Source organism: Tachypleus tridentatus, chromosome 1 (genome assembly GCF_004210375.1).
Source record: "Tachypleus tridentatus isolate NWPU-2018 chromosome 1, ASM421037v1, whole genome shotgun sequence".
In the NCBI taxonomy this organism is placed as follows: Eukaryota; Metazoa; Arthropoda; class Merostomata; order Xiphosura; family Limulidae; genus Tachypleus; species Tachypleus tridentatus.
The window spans coordinates 18,520,715-18,535,080 of NC_134825.1; the positions used below are offsets into that span (position 1 = coordinate 18,520,715).

The window sequence follows — 14,366 nt, forward strand, 5'->3', positions numbered from 1 at the left end:
CTATTTGAAAGAAACCAATATTTAGAAGTATTGAAATAAAATACTTTTTTTTTATGAACTATTTTAGTAAAAGGAACAATAGATGATTTTTTAGCAATCATAATGATGCTTAAAAATATTGTTTAGTTCTTATAATTTTAATTTTTATTGCTGTTTCCAAATAAGCTTAGGTTTCACTTGTGAACCAGTAGTTAGAAATTCATTTATGATTGTTGTTTTTAAATTCCTCTCAAACCTACACAAGGGCTACCTGCACTAGCCATCCCTAATTTAGTAATGTAAGACTTGAAGGAAGGCAGCTAGTCACTACCACCCACTGCCAACTCTTGGGCTACTCTTTTATCAAGAAATAGTAGGATTAATTATCACATTATAATGCCAACATGGCTGAAAGGGCAAGCATATTTGGTGTGACAGGGATTTGAACCCACAATCCTCAGATTATGAGTTGAATGCTTTAACCCACTTGGCCACGCCAGGCCACATTTATGACTGTATCCTTGAAATTTTCTCTGAATTTCTATAAGGCAATTCAAGGCCTTATTCCTGATAACTAGTTGTTTATATTCAGAATTCATTCCTTTTCTCACTCATTTCCCACTTGTTTAGTAGATCCTTTCTCTTTATCTACAAACCTTAAAACCTACTTATATGTCATCTAATTCCAGACACAACATTTAATAAAATATATTTGCCTCGGTAATTCATTGAATTGTTCTCACATAATAGTTAAAGAGCATTTCTCAAATAACAGTTTTTCACTCTGTTCAAATACACTAAATATAATTTGAGGTGTCTGTCCATAAAATGTGTTCAATAGTATACATATGACATCCTTGTTAGCCATTGGGGAAGAAGTATCAATAATAAGGTAAAAAAAAACAAAAAAATTTTCAAGATCCAAGATAACAACAGCTTTTTCATCCAATAAAAATAAGCAGAAAAAGCTCTTTTGTTTTCACTTCTATGTTTCTCTGTGCTATTATCTTTTAAAACTCTCTTTGCCTCCGAAATAGATTTATTTGAATGGATGTCCAGTAGGTGTCACATCAACATCAATTGTATGTACTGCATTTGAAACACTTTTGCAGTTGCAAGTAATATAAAACATAGGATCTTGAAGATTATTCTTATTAGACTGCATTTATCTACAAAATTTTTGGACAATGTTTCAAGCTGCCAGCCACTCACGATGTTACAAAAACTTTCTTGACAGATGCATTTCATCATCAGTGACTATAAAACACATTCTTTTCTATCTACAACTACTCCCAAGCAAACATAGAATCACCTCATTATCCACAAGTTCTACATTAATTCTGTGTCTTAAAATGGGAAAATAGCACAGAAGAAAACCATCCACTTTTTACCAAGAAAATGGAAAATATAGAAAGTGCAAAAAAATAATAACTATTCAGTAGAATTTTTCCTTGAAGGAGCAGAAGCCCTAGTCCATAGTTATTTTTCTAATACATATTTAGTGAATTAGAAACATTTTCAAATGTTACATGCTTCAGATTTATTGTTAATTTTAGCCTTGTTAGGTTGCAAATTTAGAATTAATAACATAAAAACTTACGGGTACAGTTTTGCATTTCATCAGAGTTATCTAAACAGTCATCATCTCCATCACAAACCCATGTCTTAGGGATACATCGTTTGTTATCACAAGTGAAATCCCAGGAATTCACACAAGCCTGTACAGGAGGTTCTGCAGTGGGGTCAGAAATGCATTGTTTTTTATCTTCATGAAGCTTTTCCCCATATGGGCAGCCACAACTAACATCAAGGTCAGGACCCTGGCTGTAATTTGCAGGTATGGCAAAACAGAACCTATCACAACCACCATTGTTTACTTTGCATGGGTGGCGAGCTAGAACACAAAGATAAAGATGCATCTTACTTTAAGTTTACATGAAAGGTTAGAAAGAAGTCCAACAGCAACAGAAGTTCAACTTTCTTGTGTATGTATGAATATATATTTATACCAATAGCTCTTAAAACACAGTTAACAATATTTTGAAAATAACGAATGAATAGTTAGGGTAAGAAAAACATGCAGATAATTTCTTAATAAATTTTGCTTTACATTTTTATCACTGTTGAAATAAGTTGTAAGATAAGAGAATAATATCTGCCATGTTTCTAATTTTAGTTAAAAGTTAGGAAAAAATTATAACCCTGTTTATCTTTAGAAATTATTGACAAATTTTGGATTTAAAATAAATCATAGAAAACTACACATTTTCCACTATCCTTACTTCTATAATATATATACCTGACATTGTTGTATTTGTTTTTGTATATAACAATAAAGTAATTTATCAAGTAAAATAATTCATTTTTAATCAATTATTTATAATAGTTTAAAGCATAAAGAATAAGGACACTGAAGATGAAATTATGGAACCTCTTACAGTCAGTTTTCTGGTTCTTGGTGCTGTAAACTTTGATACCGTACAAACGATTTCCTTCTTCAACAGCAGTCATAATTTGTTCATCCGCTCCTGTCTCTTTATTCATCTTTAGAACAGCATCTATCCTCCAGTCTGTGATATACAACCAATCTAAAAGAATAATCAATAAATCAATACTACAGACAAAATTATCACAAAACATTATGAATCTGAAATATTTTTACACAAGTTTGTGTTTTCTAATTCTTATAATCCATTGAGATATTATATTAATACATGAATTATTTTCATATTTTTGTTTATGGAAATATCATACCAATGCCAAGTTTGTTAGCTAATTGTTTCAAACACACACAAATGTCAACAGTAATTTGAGAGTTATCTAGGAAGAAAAAACAAAAACGTAGTCACCAAACGGTAGTCACAGGATGCACAATGGAAAACATTTATCTGATATTTATTTTATGTTTGATTGTTTGTTACTTGTTAACACAAATATCTAATTTAATTAAAAATGATTGTATTAGTAGTTTTAAGTGAAGTCTTCTAAAGCTACTTTGAAATTTCTTTTGCAAAATAACATTTTAAAATAAGATACAAAAAAGACTAAGTTTACATCTTAGTATTAAAGGTGTAAAACTCCAATGTTTACTAAAGCAATCATTACATAATAACTAACCACTATAAACTTACCTTTAGATAGTCCTATCAATGTTAATTATTTTGTTAAAAAAAAGGAAGTAATTTAATTGCAAGTCTTCACTGTTGTGAGACTCAAGGACCATGTTGTTAATGTGATGCATTTTTATCAACGAACACAATTTATTCTAACATCTTTAAACAGAATAGTCCTATAAGATTTTGCTTAGTTTTCTCATATTTTTTTAGTTAAAAACCTATTTCCCAAAACACCTTATGATAAATAACCTACACTTCTTAACAGGTGTTCTTACAGTAGGTCTTTATGAAATTACTTATATACTTAAATCTATAAACACTTACTGTTTGATTATTTTACTTTCTTTACACAAACATACACATGGAAAAAATAGTTGATAACTTAAACTCAAGTTAAATAAATCTATGAGCATAAGTAGTGTTTCAAACAACCTTATTTACATAAAGATAAAAATTATGATGCCTTTAAAACCCAAAAAATGTTTTATTGTTAAAAATACTGATCAAGAACCAGTTTTCTACAAATGCCTCATAACTTACATTATAAGATAAGGTATTATATAAAGATCTTAATTTTACCTGAAAGAATAAAGCAACTCTTTCAACCTTACTCACCGTTATGGACAACTAATGAAAAAGGATGTTTGATTCTGGGAGAATTTATAGTTCTGACATCAGTGCCATCTAGTTTAGCATGCTGAATATGATCCAGTAGAGCATCACACCAGTAAAGTCGATCCTTAGCAAAATCAATGCTCAAGCCATTTGGCCAACCCAGAAGAACCCCCCGAAACACCATAGAATTTGTTCCATCTAAATATGCTCTGCTAATGTTTGCTGGTCGGTCCCATTCAGAGTAGAAAAGATAACTAAAAAGAAATTGTTTTATTCATTAATCAATGAATAATACATTTTTGTGTGACATCAAAGAAAGAATAGTTTGGTTTGTAGAATGAATATTGTCAATATTTAACTAACAGATATATATTTTAATTTTAACTTTCACAAACTGATTTAAATAAAGATGTTTTGACCAAAATTATTAAACATAAGAAATTTGATGAATACATTATTCTTGTTTCTTTAATGCCTTTTTATTAACTCAACATTATAAAAATGTATTTTAAAGTAACAGTAATAAACATAAATGGTAGAAAAGTTCAAATTTGGAAAAACGTTTTCGTATCACATTAGTGTATTTATAGCTATTTAATTTAGTAGAATGTTACAAAGAGGTAACACAGCAATTAATCTGTGTGACAATATTATTTTTTTTATTTTTCATCTATTTTCCTTTTTATAACTTTCGACTGTGTTTACTTTGAAAAAAAAAGTTAAGAGTAAATATCATAATTCCAAGCAAATTAAAAGTAAACTAAACCCCTTCTTTTCCGAAATTGTGTGTATTTTCTTATAGCAAAGCCACATCAGTCTGTCTGCTGAGCTCCCCGAGAGGAATCGAACCCCTGATTTTAACGTTGTAAATCCGACCTGTTGTGAGCTTGTAGTCTAGAATCACACTGAATGTTCTGTAAATGGCCCAAAACAAAGACCAACTCCAGTCACTTTTAAGCATATATTATGATTACATCAAGAGATTTGTTTCCAAGTTAAGCCCTACGGGCCCATATTTGAGTTTAAAATCAAATTACTCATAGCTGTATTTATCACAGTACATACAGCTAAATGAGATGAAATTTTATAGAGAAATAAAAACTAACGTTACAGGATAGAAGACAAGTTATTTTGACAAAATAGAAAAAATCCATATATAAATCAAAGAAATTATTGGTGACACTGATTCCAATGCCATTAATGAAACACCAATTCAGTTACAAAAAGTATAATACTTCAAAGAGAGCAACAGGTAAACTAACCCCTTGTTAGGATGTACTACAATAGCACGAGGACGCTTCAGGTTGCTTATCAGTGTTCTTTTGTGTCGGAAGTTGTTCACACTAATAACATTCAATGTTCCTTTCCTGCTATCAATGTAATACAGATTGTCAGAAACCCAGTCCAAAGCCAAACCTTCCACACCTTCATTCTGAGATGCCAACACGCTCTTTTGTTCTGTAGAGTTAGAAAATTGAGATTTCTAATCTTTACATATTCATTTTATCATATCACAATAATCATTATTTAAGTTTTATCTATTAAATAAAAATTTTCATTGTGAGTAGTGCAAATGGAAGTTTACTTGGCATCAATGTTTTCGTTAATGATTCTGTATGAATATATTAATGTTGTCTATATTACATTAAAATCACCTTTGATGAAGAGATTATGGAATTTGTAAAGTATATTAAAACATTTATTTCCTATTGTGATATTGTTCCCTAAAAGAATAAATACCTTTAATGAATACACATAATTAAGTTTCATTTTCTCTAAGTTTAATAGTAATTGTTACATCCAGAGAGAATAATCTAAGTTCTTGTTAAGTTATTTACTATTATCATATAAATATATATTATCCTTAAACCAGAAATTTTATCTACCTGTTCCATCAATATTAATTCGGTATATTACATCCAGTATTACATCAGAATAATATATGTAGCCTTGACGAGCATCAAAATCTAGGCCAACAAATCGAGCAGATTTACCAACTATTGGTACCATGGCATCAGTAAAACTATCTCCCACAGGGTTAAGAAAGGTTCCCCTCACAAACTTTTGATGGGAGTACAAAAGAAATTCTTCCACACCTACAATACAAAAAGTTTCTGTATTACATAACAACAATATTAAAAAGGAATAATTTACGCTTGATAAAAAATGTAAAATGCATTTTTTAATCCACACACTACACTAAGATTAATTACAAAAATCATACAATTTAAAAATATTTTGGGTTTTAAAAAAATTACAGTGAATTATATCTCTTAAAGGTTAATGTTTATTTAGCAAAAAGCTACACAACAGAATATCTTTAGTTTGCCACTGCAGGTATCAAAACCAAATTTTTAGCACTTTAAGCCCTAAACATATTACTGGGGAGGGAGACAGAAGTTAATGAAAAGATCGAGTTCATTCATTTTACAGTAAAATAACCTTAGTTTTGGTCATTAAATACAATTTTACAAAATGGTGTTTACAAAATTTAAATGTATAAACAGATAATGTTCACATAGCCATAATGGACTGGCATCACCAGAAGGTTAAGGTACTTGACTCGTAATCCGAGGGTTGCAGGTTTGAATCCCCGTCACACCAAACACACTAACCCTTTTAGCCATAGGGTCATTATAATGCAACAGTCAATCCCACTATTCATCAGTAAAAGAGTAGCCCAAGAGTTGACAGTGGGTGGTGATGACTAGCTGCCTTCCCTCTAGTCTTACACTGCTAATTAGGGATGGCTAAAGCAGATAGCCTTCATGTAGCTTTGTGTGAAATTCAAAAATAAAATCAAAAGGTATGGCCATAATTTTAAGATGTGAATAGAAACTTCAAAGATGACCACAAAAACAATCAACAGCAAGGGCAGAATATTCCTATTATAAGTCTATTTCACACACACCAATACAACTGTGGAGGTTTACAAAATTATTATGCACATAAATGTGTAAAATAAATAAAGCATGGACTGGAAATTATTTTCTGACAGTAATATGAAAATAATTAGACATAATATCTATATCATAATTCTAAAATTCAAAATTAGGAATGTAATACCTTTACAGATAAAAACACACATAAAATGAATTACTTGCCATTAACATTAACTAACATGAAAGGATAAGCACTTGATTTGATATGTTTCCACAGACTTTTATCCATTACACTAAATATTTCAACATTTTCATAAAAGACAAACTTCCTTTAATGAATGCTAATTATACCTTCTTGCAGTACATTGAATGAAATTATCACATTCTTATTTAGAAACTTTCAATATAAATTAATTCTATCTCTTTTGCATTTAAACAACTTTTAATTACAAATTAACAATTGCATTGCACAAATAGAACTTGATTAAGAAAACAATTTTGAGTTGACAATATTACTGTTGTAATCTGCATTTTCAATGTTTAATAGCCTGAGGACACATTCATAATATCTAGTAAACTGACTAAGATCTAGAAGAATTCATTAGTATTAATATGGGTATGTAATTAGTAAGTAATTTACAATTCAATGAAGTATTCATGAAAGCAGTGAACAACAATCTGGTGAAGTTCATGAGTGGTAGACTACATTCAGTGTTTGTCGTCTATTAAGTTCATCAGTTGGTTACTCCAAAAATTCTTTTAAATATGAAATGTCAGTTATGAGTCTAGGCCTACAACTGTGTACAAGTGAAAACAGCCTGTAGTGTTAAAAGAGAAATAAACAATTTTTTTATTTATTACTGTTTGAACTGGACTTTGAATTATTTTGAATATGTAATCTAAAACAAACCACTTCACTACAGAAGTAACAGCAAGTTTTGCATATATTTAAGTAAAAAACTTCCATTCAGGTTACATACTCTACTATTTCAATTTTCAAACTACTATATTTAATACAAAATTATTCTCCAAGTAAAAATTATTACACATTCAATAATAAACTAGTATGATGTTTACAACTGTCACATGTTTAGTTAGATATAAGGCTGAACTGTCATTATTATGATATAGGAAACGATCTTTCTTTACACATTATGGCTTTTTTCGAGTCTCTACTTCATAGTGTTGTTTCTTACACACTAAAAAGTAATTATAAACAACAACAAAATCAATAAGAATAAATTGGAAAAACTTACGACTGCAAGATCTTCCATTACGTGAAAGTTCATAGCCAATGTTACAAACACAACGATAACCAAGCCCATATTCTTCAGCACTTCGAGTCACAATGCACATATGCTCACAACCTCCATTGTTTCTTCCACATGGGCTGGTCACTAACAAAAAGCAACATAATCAACGTTAAAATCACGAACAATTTGTGGATACAATTTTCTCTAATCTACACTTTTAAAGAACATTTTTTCTGTTTAATTATCAAAACAATGTGGTAAAATATTCAACATTGATGGAAAAAAAAAGGCCAAAGTATACCTTACTATACAATAAATTAGCACCCATGGCTTTACCTTTTTACTTTATTTATATTACATTATATTAAACCATACAGCCAAAATTACATCTTCAAAATAATGTTATTTCACAATTTGTAGTCTAAGACTATAGAAGTGCAAGACATTGGCGGAGAAAATTAAAATGTGGTTTACCTTCAGGCTGTCGAAGAGAGTGATATGACTTGATAGCTTTGGGTGCTTTGAGAATAGTTGGATCACGATATATGATATGAGTTACATCAGAATTGTTGAAAAGGTTAGTTCTCAGTACACCTTGTCGAGTTTCATCTGTCCAATAGATGTAGTTCTCAAACATGGTGAGTTTACTCGGTGAAGGAACTTTAGTGCTGCCTCTAACTATCGTATGCCTAAATAAGTTGAAAAACAGCAAAATGTTCATTTGAAACTTATTAACATGAGTATCAACAAAACTTTATCATCAGAATGTCTAACTATACAACTCTTAGAACCAAAGGTTTGAAACACTAGCAACACAAAAACAACATAAATATAATATGTTAATGTACCCACAGAAATTACATATGAGAGGGAACAAAGGATTACATGCAAAATAATTTACTATTAATCCCAGTTCATAAACTAGGGTGTATACTACATCAGCCCTTTTAAAACAACAACCTGGAATTAATTGACGGCTTCAAGAATACCCTGAAGATGGCAACAAATTAACAGCAAAATCATAAAATATAAACTAAATTGGCAATTAGTATCTGACATCTCTCCAGTAGCACAGTGATATGTCTGCAAACTTATACTGCTAGAAGCTAGATTTCAGTATCTGTGGTGGACACATCACAGACCCCATTCTGTGTAGCTTTGTGCTTCATAAGAAACAACAACAGTATTTAATAATAATACCAAAATATATCTAAAAACTAGTAACTATAGTTTTATTTTAATGATTGTACAGGTTACACAAAACTATAGTTGGAAAAAACTGAGACATCAAAAGAGTTTGTAGGTGTTCTCACAATATTGGTTCAATAGCAAATTTAAAAAAAAATGAAATATTGTTTTGAACGTTACAGATTAATCATTGAAAGATATCTGGTGAAGCATTATAAACCAATAGGATATAATAATAATAATATTTGTGATAAAAAATCAGGTAAACTGCAGATACATTTTCTTCAAATTTTTCTTAATTGTCAGTTTCAGGTTAAAGTAACATTTCAGATCAATATTTTGGCTCTCACAAGACACTACTCAAGAAATCTTTAGTTTATTATCAATACCCAGTTCAAATGGGCAATGAGAGAAAAAGATTTCTATGGAATACTTTTTCAAATATGCAATATAATACTTTAAAAGTTACAGTTTAAACACCAAAAGTTAGAAAAAATATTAGGAACCACTAGGCCTAAGATATGTATTAACAAATTATGTAAACTATAGATCTTTTCAAGACTTTTATCATTAACTTCAAGACCACTTTTTGTCAACCTTAGTTTAGAAATTTTGCCCAAAGATACACAAGGGCTATTTGCACGTAGCTGTCCCTAACTTTGAAGTAATAGATTAAAAGGTAGGCAGCTAGTTAACAGCACTTAGTGCAAAACCCTGCATCTATTCTTGTTTTACTCAGCAGTGTGATTTCACTGTCACTTTTATAATGCATCCACAGCCCTCAACTTATGTAGCATGTTTTTTTTGTGGAAACAGAATGAGAACTATGAAATCTCAGGTTCATAAATTGGGCTTGCTAAGTACTAAGTTACACACAGTCCCCTTTAAAACACTAACTTATTTTAAAATAGCATTAAAATAAATGATTGAGAAAGAATGCAGAAAACAAACAGCTAAAGAACTGCATCAACACTTGAATAAAACTATCTGTTATATTAAAATACACTAACCTGTTCTTTCCATCATAGTCAATAGCTATTATCTGGTCTAGAAGTGAGTCACACCAAAGAAGCCACTTGTTAATATAATCAACAGCCAGACCAGAGGCTTTATATATCAGTGAGTTTACAATAGATTTTCTGTTGGAACCATCCATGTATGCTCTGTCAATATTGTCAGCATCACTGAAGAACATCAACCTAAAATAGATATTTAGACATGTAATTAAAATCTTCTTTTTTAACCATACACATACAAAGCTTTCATAAGCATGTTAACTAAGTTACTGCATCAAGTTTATAAATGCGAATTGTGTGTTTTCTTATAGCAAAGCCACATCGAGCTATCTGCTGAGTCCACTGATAGGAAATGAATCCCTGATTTTAGCATTGCAAATCCATAGACTTACTGCTGTACTAGTGTGGGACAAAATGTGAAGTACTGAAGTACATACTTTCAATTTTGGCAAGATAATCAAGTATCCAATTAGAATATTTTACTTTCAAAAAGTATGTGAATTCTTAGTTTTTCTTAATACCAAAAAAATACTAATAGCACATATCAAGAAAACACTTTTAGATCACTCTTGCTCACATGTAATACAAAGGGAATAACTTAAGTCATGAAAAACATTTTCATAATGAAAAGGCTTCTCAGAATTGTTCTGCTTTTTACTGTTTCTTGTCCAGAATCTCAATGATCCAATACTAATTAAGCACACTGTTTCTTTTGGTGTTAAAGAAATTACTTAGAATTATAGAGTTTTTTAAAGGCTATTAGTATTGCATTACTTCAGAAGGGCTAATTCTTTAAGTTTTAGGTTTCTGTTTGAAGTGCACATTGTTAAATACACGTGTTATATTTGCTATTTTTCAGTTAATGCAGTACTACTTAGCAGAAAAAGATAACTAATATTATGGAATTATAAGTGTAATAATTACAATAATTAATTATTAACAGTATGCTTAGAATAAACTATGACAGAAGTTAGTTACTTTTGGGTAATCATACCATGGAAAAGAGTTGTGTCTACTGCCTTGGATGGATGTCTACTGACAGATGTAATACTGTAACAAATATGTTGTAACTCAAAGTAGATAATGCCTCATATAATTGTTTCAAAAGTGGCTTTGTGTTGTGTAACTTAATTTGAATTTAAGACTGGAAGGAGTCACTGAATTTTTATAAATCAATATGAAAGAATGACAGCTGATGCTCTGAGAGTATACAGAAAATTGATTTCTACTCGCAGTTTGGTAAAATTAAAAAATAAAAACTTAATTTTTTTAAAAAACTACTGATATTAGATTTATGTCTAACAGTTCAATGCATTCGTATTGATTAAGTTTAATTAACTGTAGGGGAGAAAACTAGCAAGATTAAAATGTATATTGAATAAAATAACACTTCTATAGAGTTGAGACTTTTTGTATATTAATACTGGTAAACAGGTGAAAATACTTGTTTGTCAACCACAATAAAGTTATGGAGTAATCAATTAGATAACCTATTAAAAATACTGTAATGTTAAAATGTAATACTTATAGCACACACGGGTTGCCACAGAAAAACTGGCACTACGAAAATACTGTTTACCACATTGTAATCTATATCCCTGTGTACAGCATTACAACAAAGAGTTTGACTTTCAATAAGATGCCATGTTTATTGAGAAAAATTATTAATAAAACCTAACTTGCATTGGAGTGTCAAAGCAATTGCTCTTCTATCCGAGTTGGCATAACTTCAATCAACCATCGTAATAATTATAGTAGTAATGCTTTATTTATTTAGAACAAGAAGGAAAGTTTACATCATCACACAGATGAAAATTGTTTGCATGTGTTATCCTAATTCAGCGATATACTTTCAGGTCATTAATGCTACTAATCTAAGACTGTGAATGACTTGTTTATTATAAGATTCTAAACTAAGAATTACCTCTTGATGGAAATCAATAAACAGAGAAGCTTCTCTTAATCACTTAAGTTAAATCTTTCAAGTCAGTCAAAACAAAAGATGTTTCCTACCCAACTGTAGGGTCAAGAACAATGTCTATCGGGGATGATAAATTGCGACTGATGATAATTGCATGGTGATTGCCATTCAACTCCATAAGATCTATCTTCTGACCCAAAGCATCACAGATATATAGCTTGTTTCCCACCCAGTCAACAGCCAAACAGACAGGATTCCATTGAAAATTAACACTAATCTCATCAGACAGTTTCATGTGGTTAACATGAAAACTGTACACCTGTACAATCAAGTCACAAACATTCGTTAAAAACAAGTACATTAGATGTTTTACAATAAATAAAAAAAGTGTCTATCAAGTACAGAATTAAGTGAGAACTTTATGAAGAAAACTGATTTAAAAACATAAATTTATTAGTTAAGTGTTAGACCTTAAAACTAAGTTTCAATGTGCTTAACAAGTCAAAATCAAATTCTTATATGAGTTACTAAGACTTTAGTTCTGTTAAAGTAAATGGTAGTTTGAGATCAATGGTCATACATGCAACTAAAGAAACAGCCTTTTTCTCTTTCTCCTACAGCCATTCCAAGTTTTTAAATATTAGGAAAATGAAGCTAGCCAACTGTATTCACAACCAACTTTTGGGCTATCCTAATTGAATTGAATAATTTGAGTCACTTTTATAATGAAGCCACAATTTCAAAGTTTATGGCACAATTTTGTGGTAATGGGAAATGGAACCACTAACTCAAAGTACAGGCTGTTCGGAAAGTCACTGTGCACTTATATATTTATTAACAGACATGTTTCAATATAGAATACAGGAGGTAAATATGAATGACAACTATAAACAATGTTGAAAGTGACCCCCGTTGGCATCAATACAGGCCTGGATCATTCTTACTTTGTTTCTAAACACCGCTATCAGTTGCTGGCTTGAAATAGACTGAATAAAATATGATTACAAAACTGCACAGTGATTTTCTGAACACCCTGTATAACAGGTTTACTTTTAATATTATATCTTGTCTGGTCCAATCAAAAATAATGCACAAATAATCTAATATTTGACTGAGGTTGAACCAAGTTTTTCCTACTGATAATTAAAGCTATATGAATTAATAATAATAATAACACAATATGACAAAATAAAAAAAACAGTGAAAGACATCCTGAGTTAATAAATAAAAATATTGGTGGGAGAAAATTTTTTTTACCTTTTTTTGTTTCTGTGTCAGACCAAAATACAAGATTTTTAGTGTAGTGAAAGTCTAGTCCACTGGCTGATGTTGTGTTAGTAATGATTTCTAGATTCAGACCCTGAGCATCCATTTTGTATATCGATCTGTGATGAGTGAAAAGTAGCTTCATCTTTGTACCTGCAAAAAAAATGTTTCATGTCACATGATCTACACATATTAAAACAAGAAGGGCACAAATAAGCTATATTTCTAATAAATAGCTATGTTTGTGCATGTTCTATAGCAAGAAATGCTGTATATCTATTGCATGATAAGAAGCTCAGTAACAGGGCTATAAAAGTATATGAAATAGATTTTCAGACTTTCATTCATATAAAACAATATCCCCAAAATGAAACCCTTAACACGAGTAGAGTTGTAATTGCATATTAAAGTCATTGTTTGTACAATTTACAAGTCTGAGAAAACTTGTTACAGGCCACCATGACTTGAGTAATTACAAAGAAGTCATTGAACCTGCTCAAAAAAACAACAACAATAAACATTCTGATAGGTTTGAACTTTAGATTTTCCCAGAAATAAAATATTTAAAATGTGTGATAAAAGAAGAAATCACATAAATTGTGATGTTTTTTTTTTTATGTTCTTCTTGATTTTACTATTTTGGATTAAAATTTAGAAGCATATAAAAGTAACATTTCAAGTTTTTTGTATCCTGCATTTCAATGCCCAAGAGGCCTTTCATTCAAAGCTATAATTTTCCTATACTGAATATGTATTTCTGATATGTACTTACCCCTCTCACAAGGTTAGCTATTACTGTCAGTACTGTCCTTCCTCCATGTGCAAACTTTTTCTTTACACTTGTTGGAAAATAGAAGATCCAACATGTCTATCACTCAAATCGTCATGCCTCACCTTTTATCCAATAAGAGCATGACATGTGGTTCCTCTACACCCATACATCAGACCTTCAGTTTTTAGTTTGGCAGAAGGTGTAACACTTGAGATGTGGGGAGGAAGGTTGGGAAGTGTGAGATGGGGTAAGTACATACAACCATGAATTGAGTGGGTAAAGCAAAAGGGGAAGCTGTCCATCCATTGCTATACCATGTGTGAATAACTTGGTATAGTCTGCTTTTAAAAATTGGATT

The 14,366-nt window shown here is 30.5% G+C and overlaps 1 protein-coding gene across 1 annotated transcript in view; it reads right to left on the bottom strand.

The window, feature by feature from the left end:
* The window catches only part of LOC143244129 (low-density lipoprotein receptor-related protein 2-like), a 231,445-nt gene that overhangs the window by 112,567 nt on the left and 104,512 nt on the right, over positions 1 to 14,366 (bottom strand). The window contains 10 exon segments of the mRNA XM_076488262.1: positions 1,580 to 1,873; positions 2,418 to 2,567; positions 3,711 to 3,964; positions 4,973 to 5,168; positions 5,597 to 5,806; positions 7,849 to 7,989; positions 8,320 to 8,534; positions 10,044 to 10,232; positions 12,063 to 12,290; positions 13,230 to 13,389. Of these exon segments, the coding sequence (XP_076344377.1) occupies positions 1,580 to 1,873; positions 2,418 to 2,567; positions 3,711 to 3,964; positions 4,973 to 5,168; positions 5,597 to 5,806; positions 7,849 to 7,989; positions 8,320 to 8,534; positions 10,044 to 10,232; positions 12,063 to 12,290; positions 13,230 to 13,389 (2,037 nt within the window).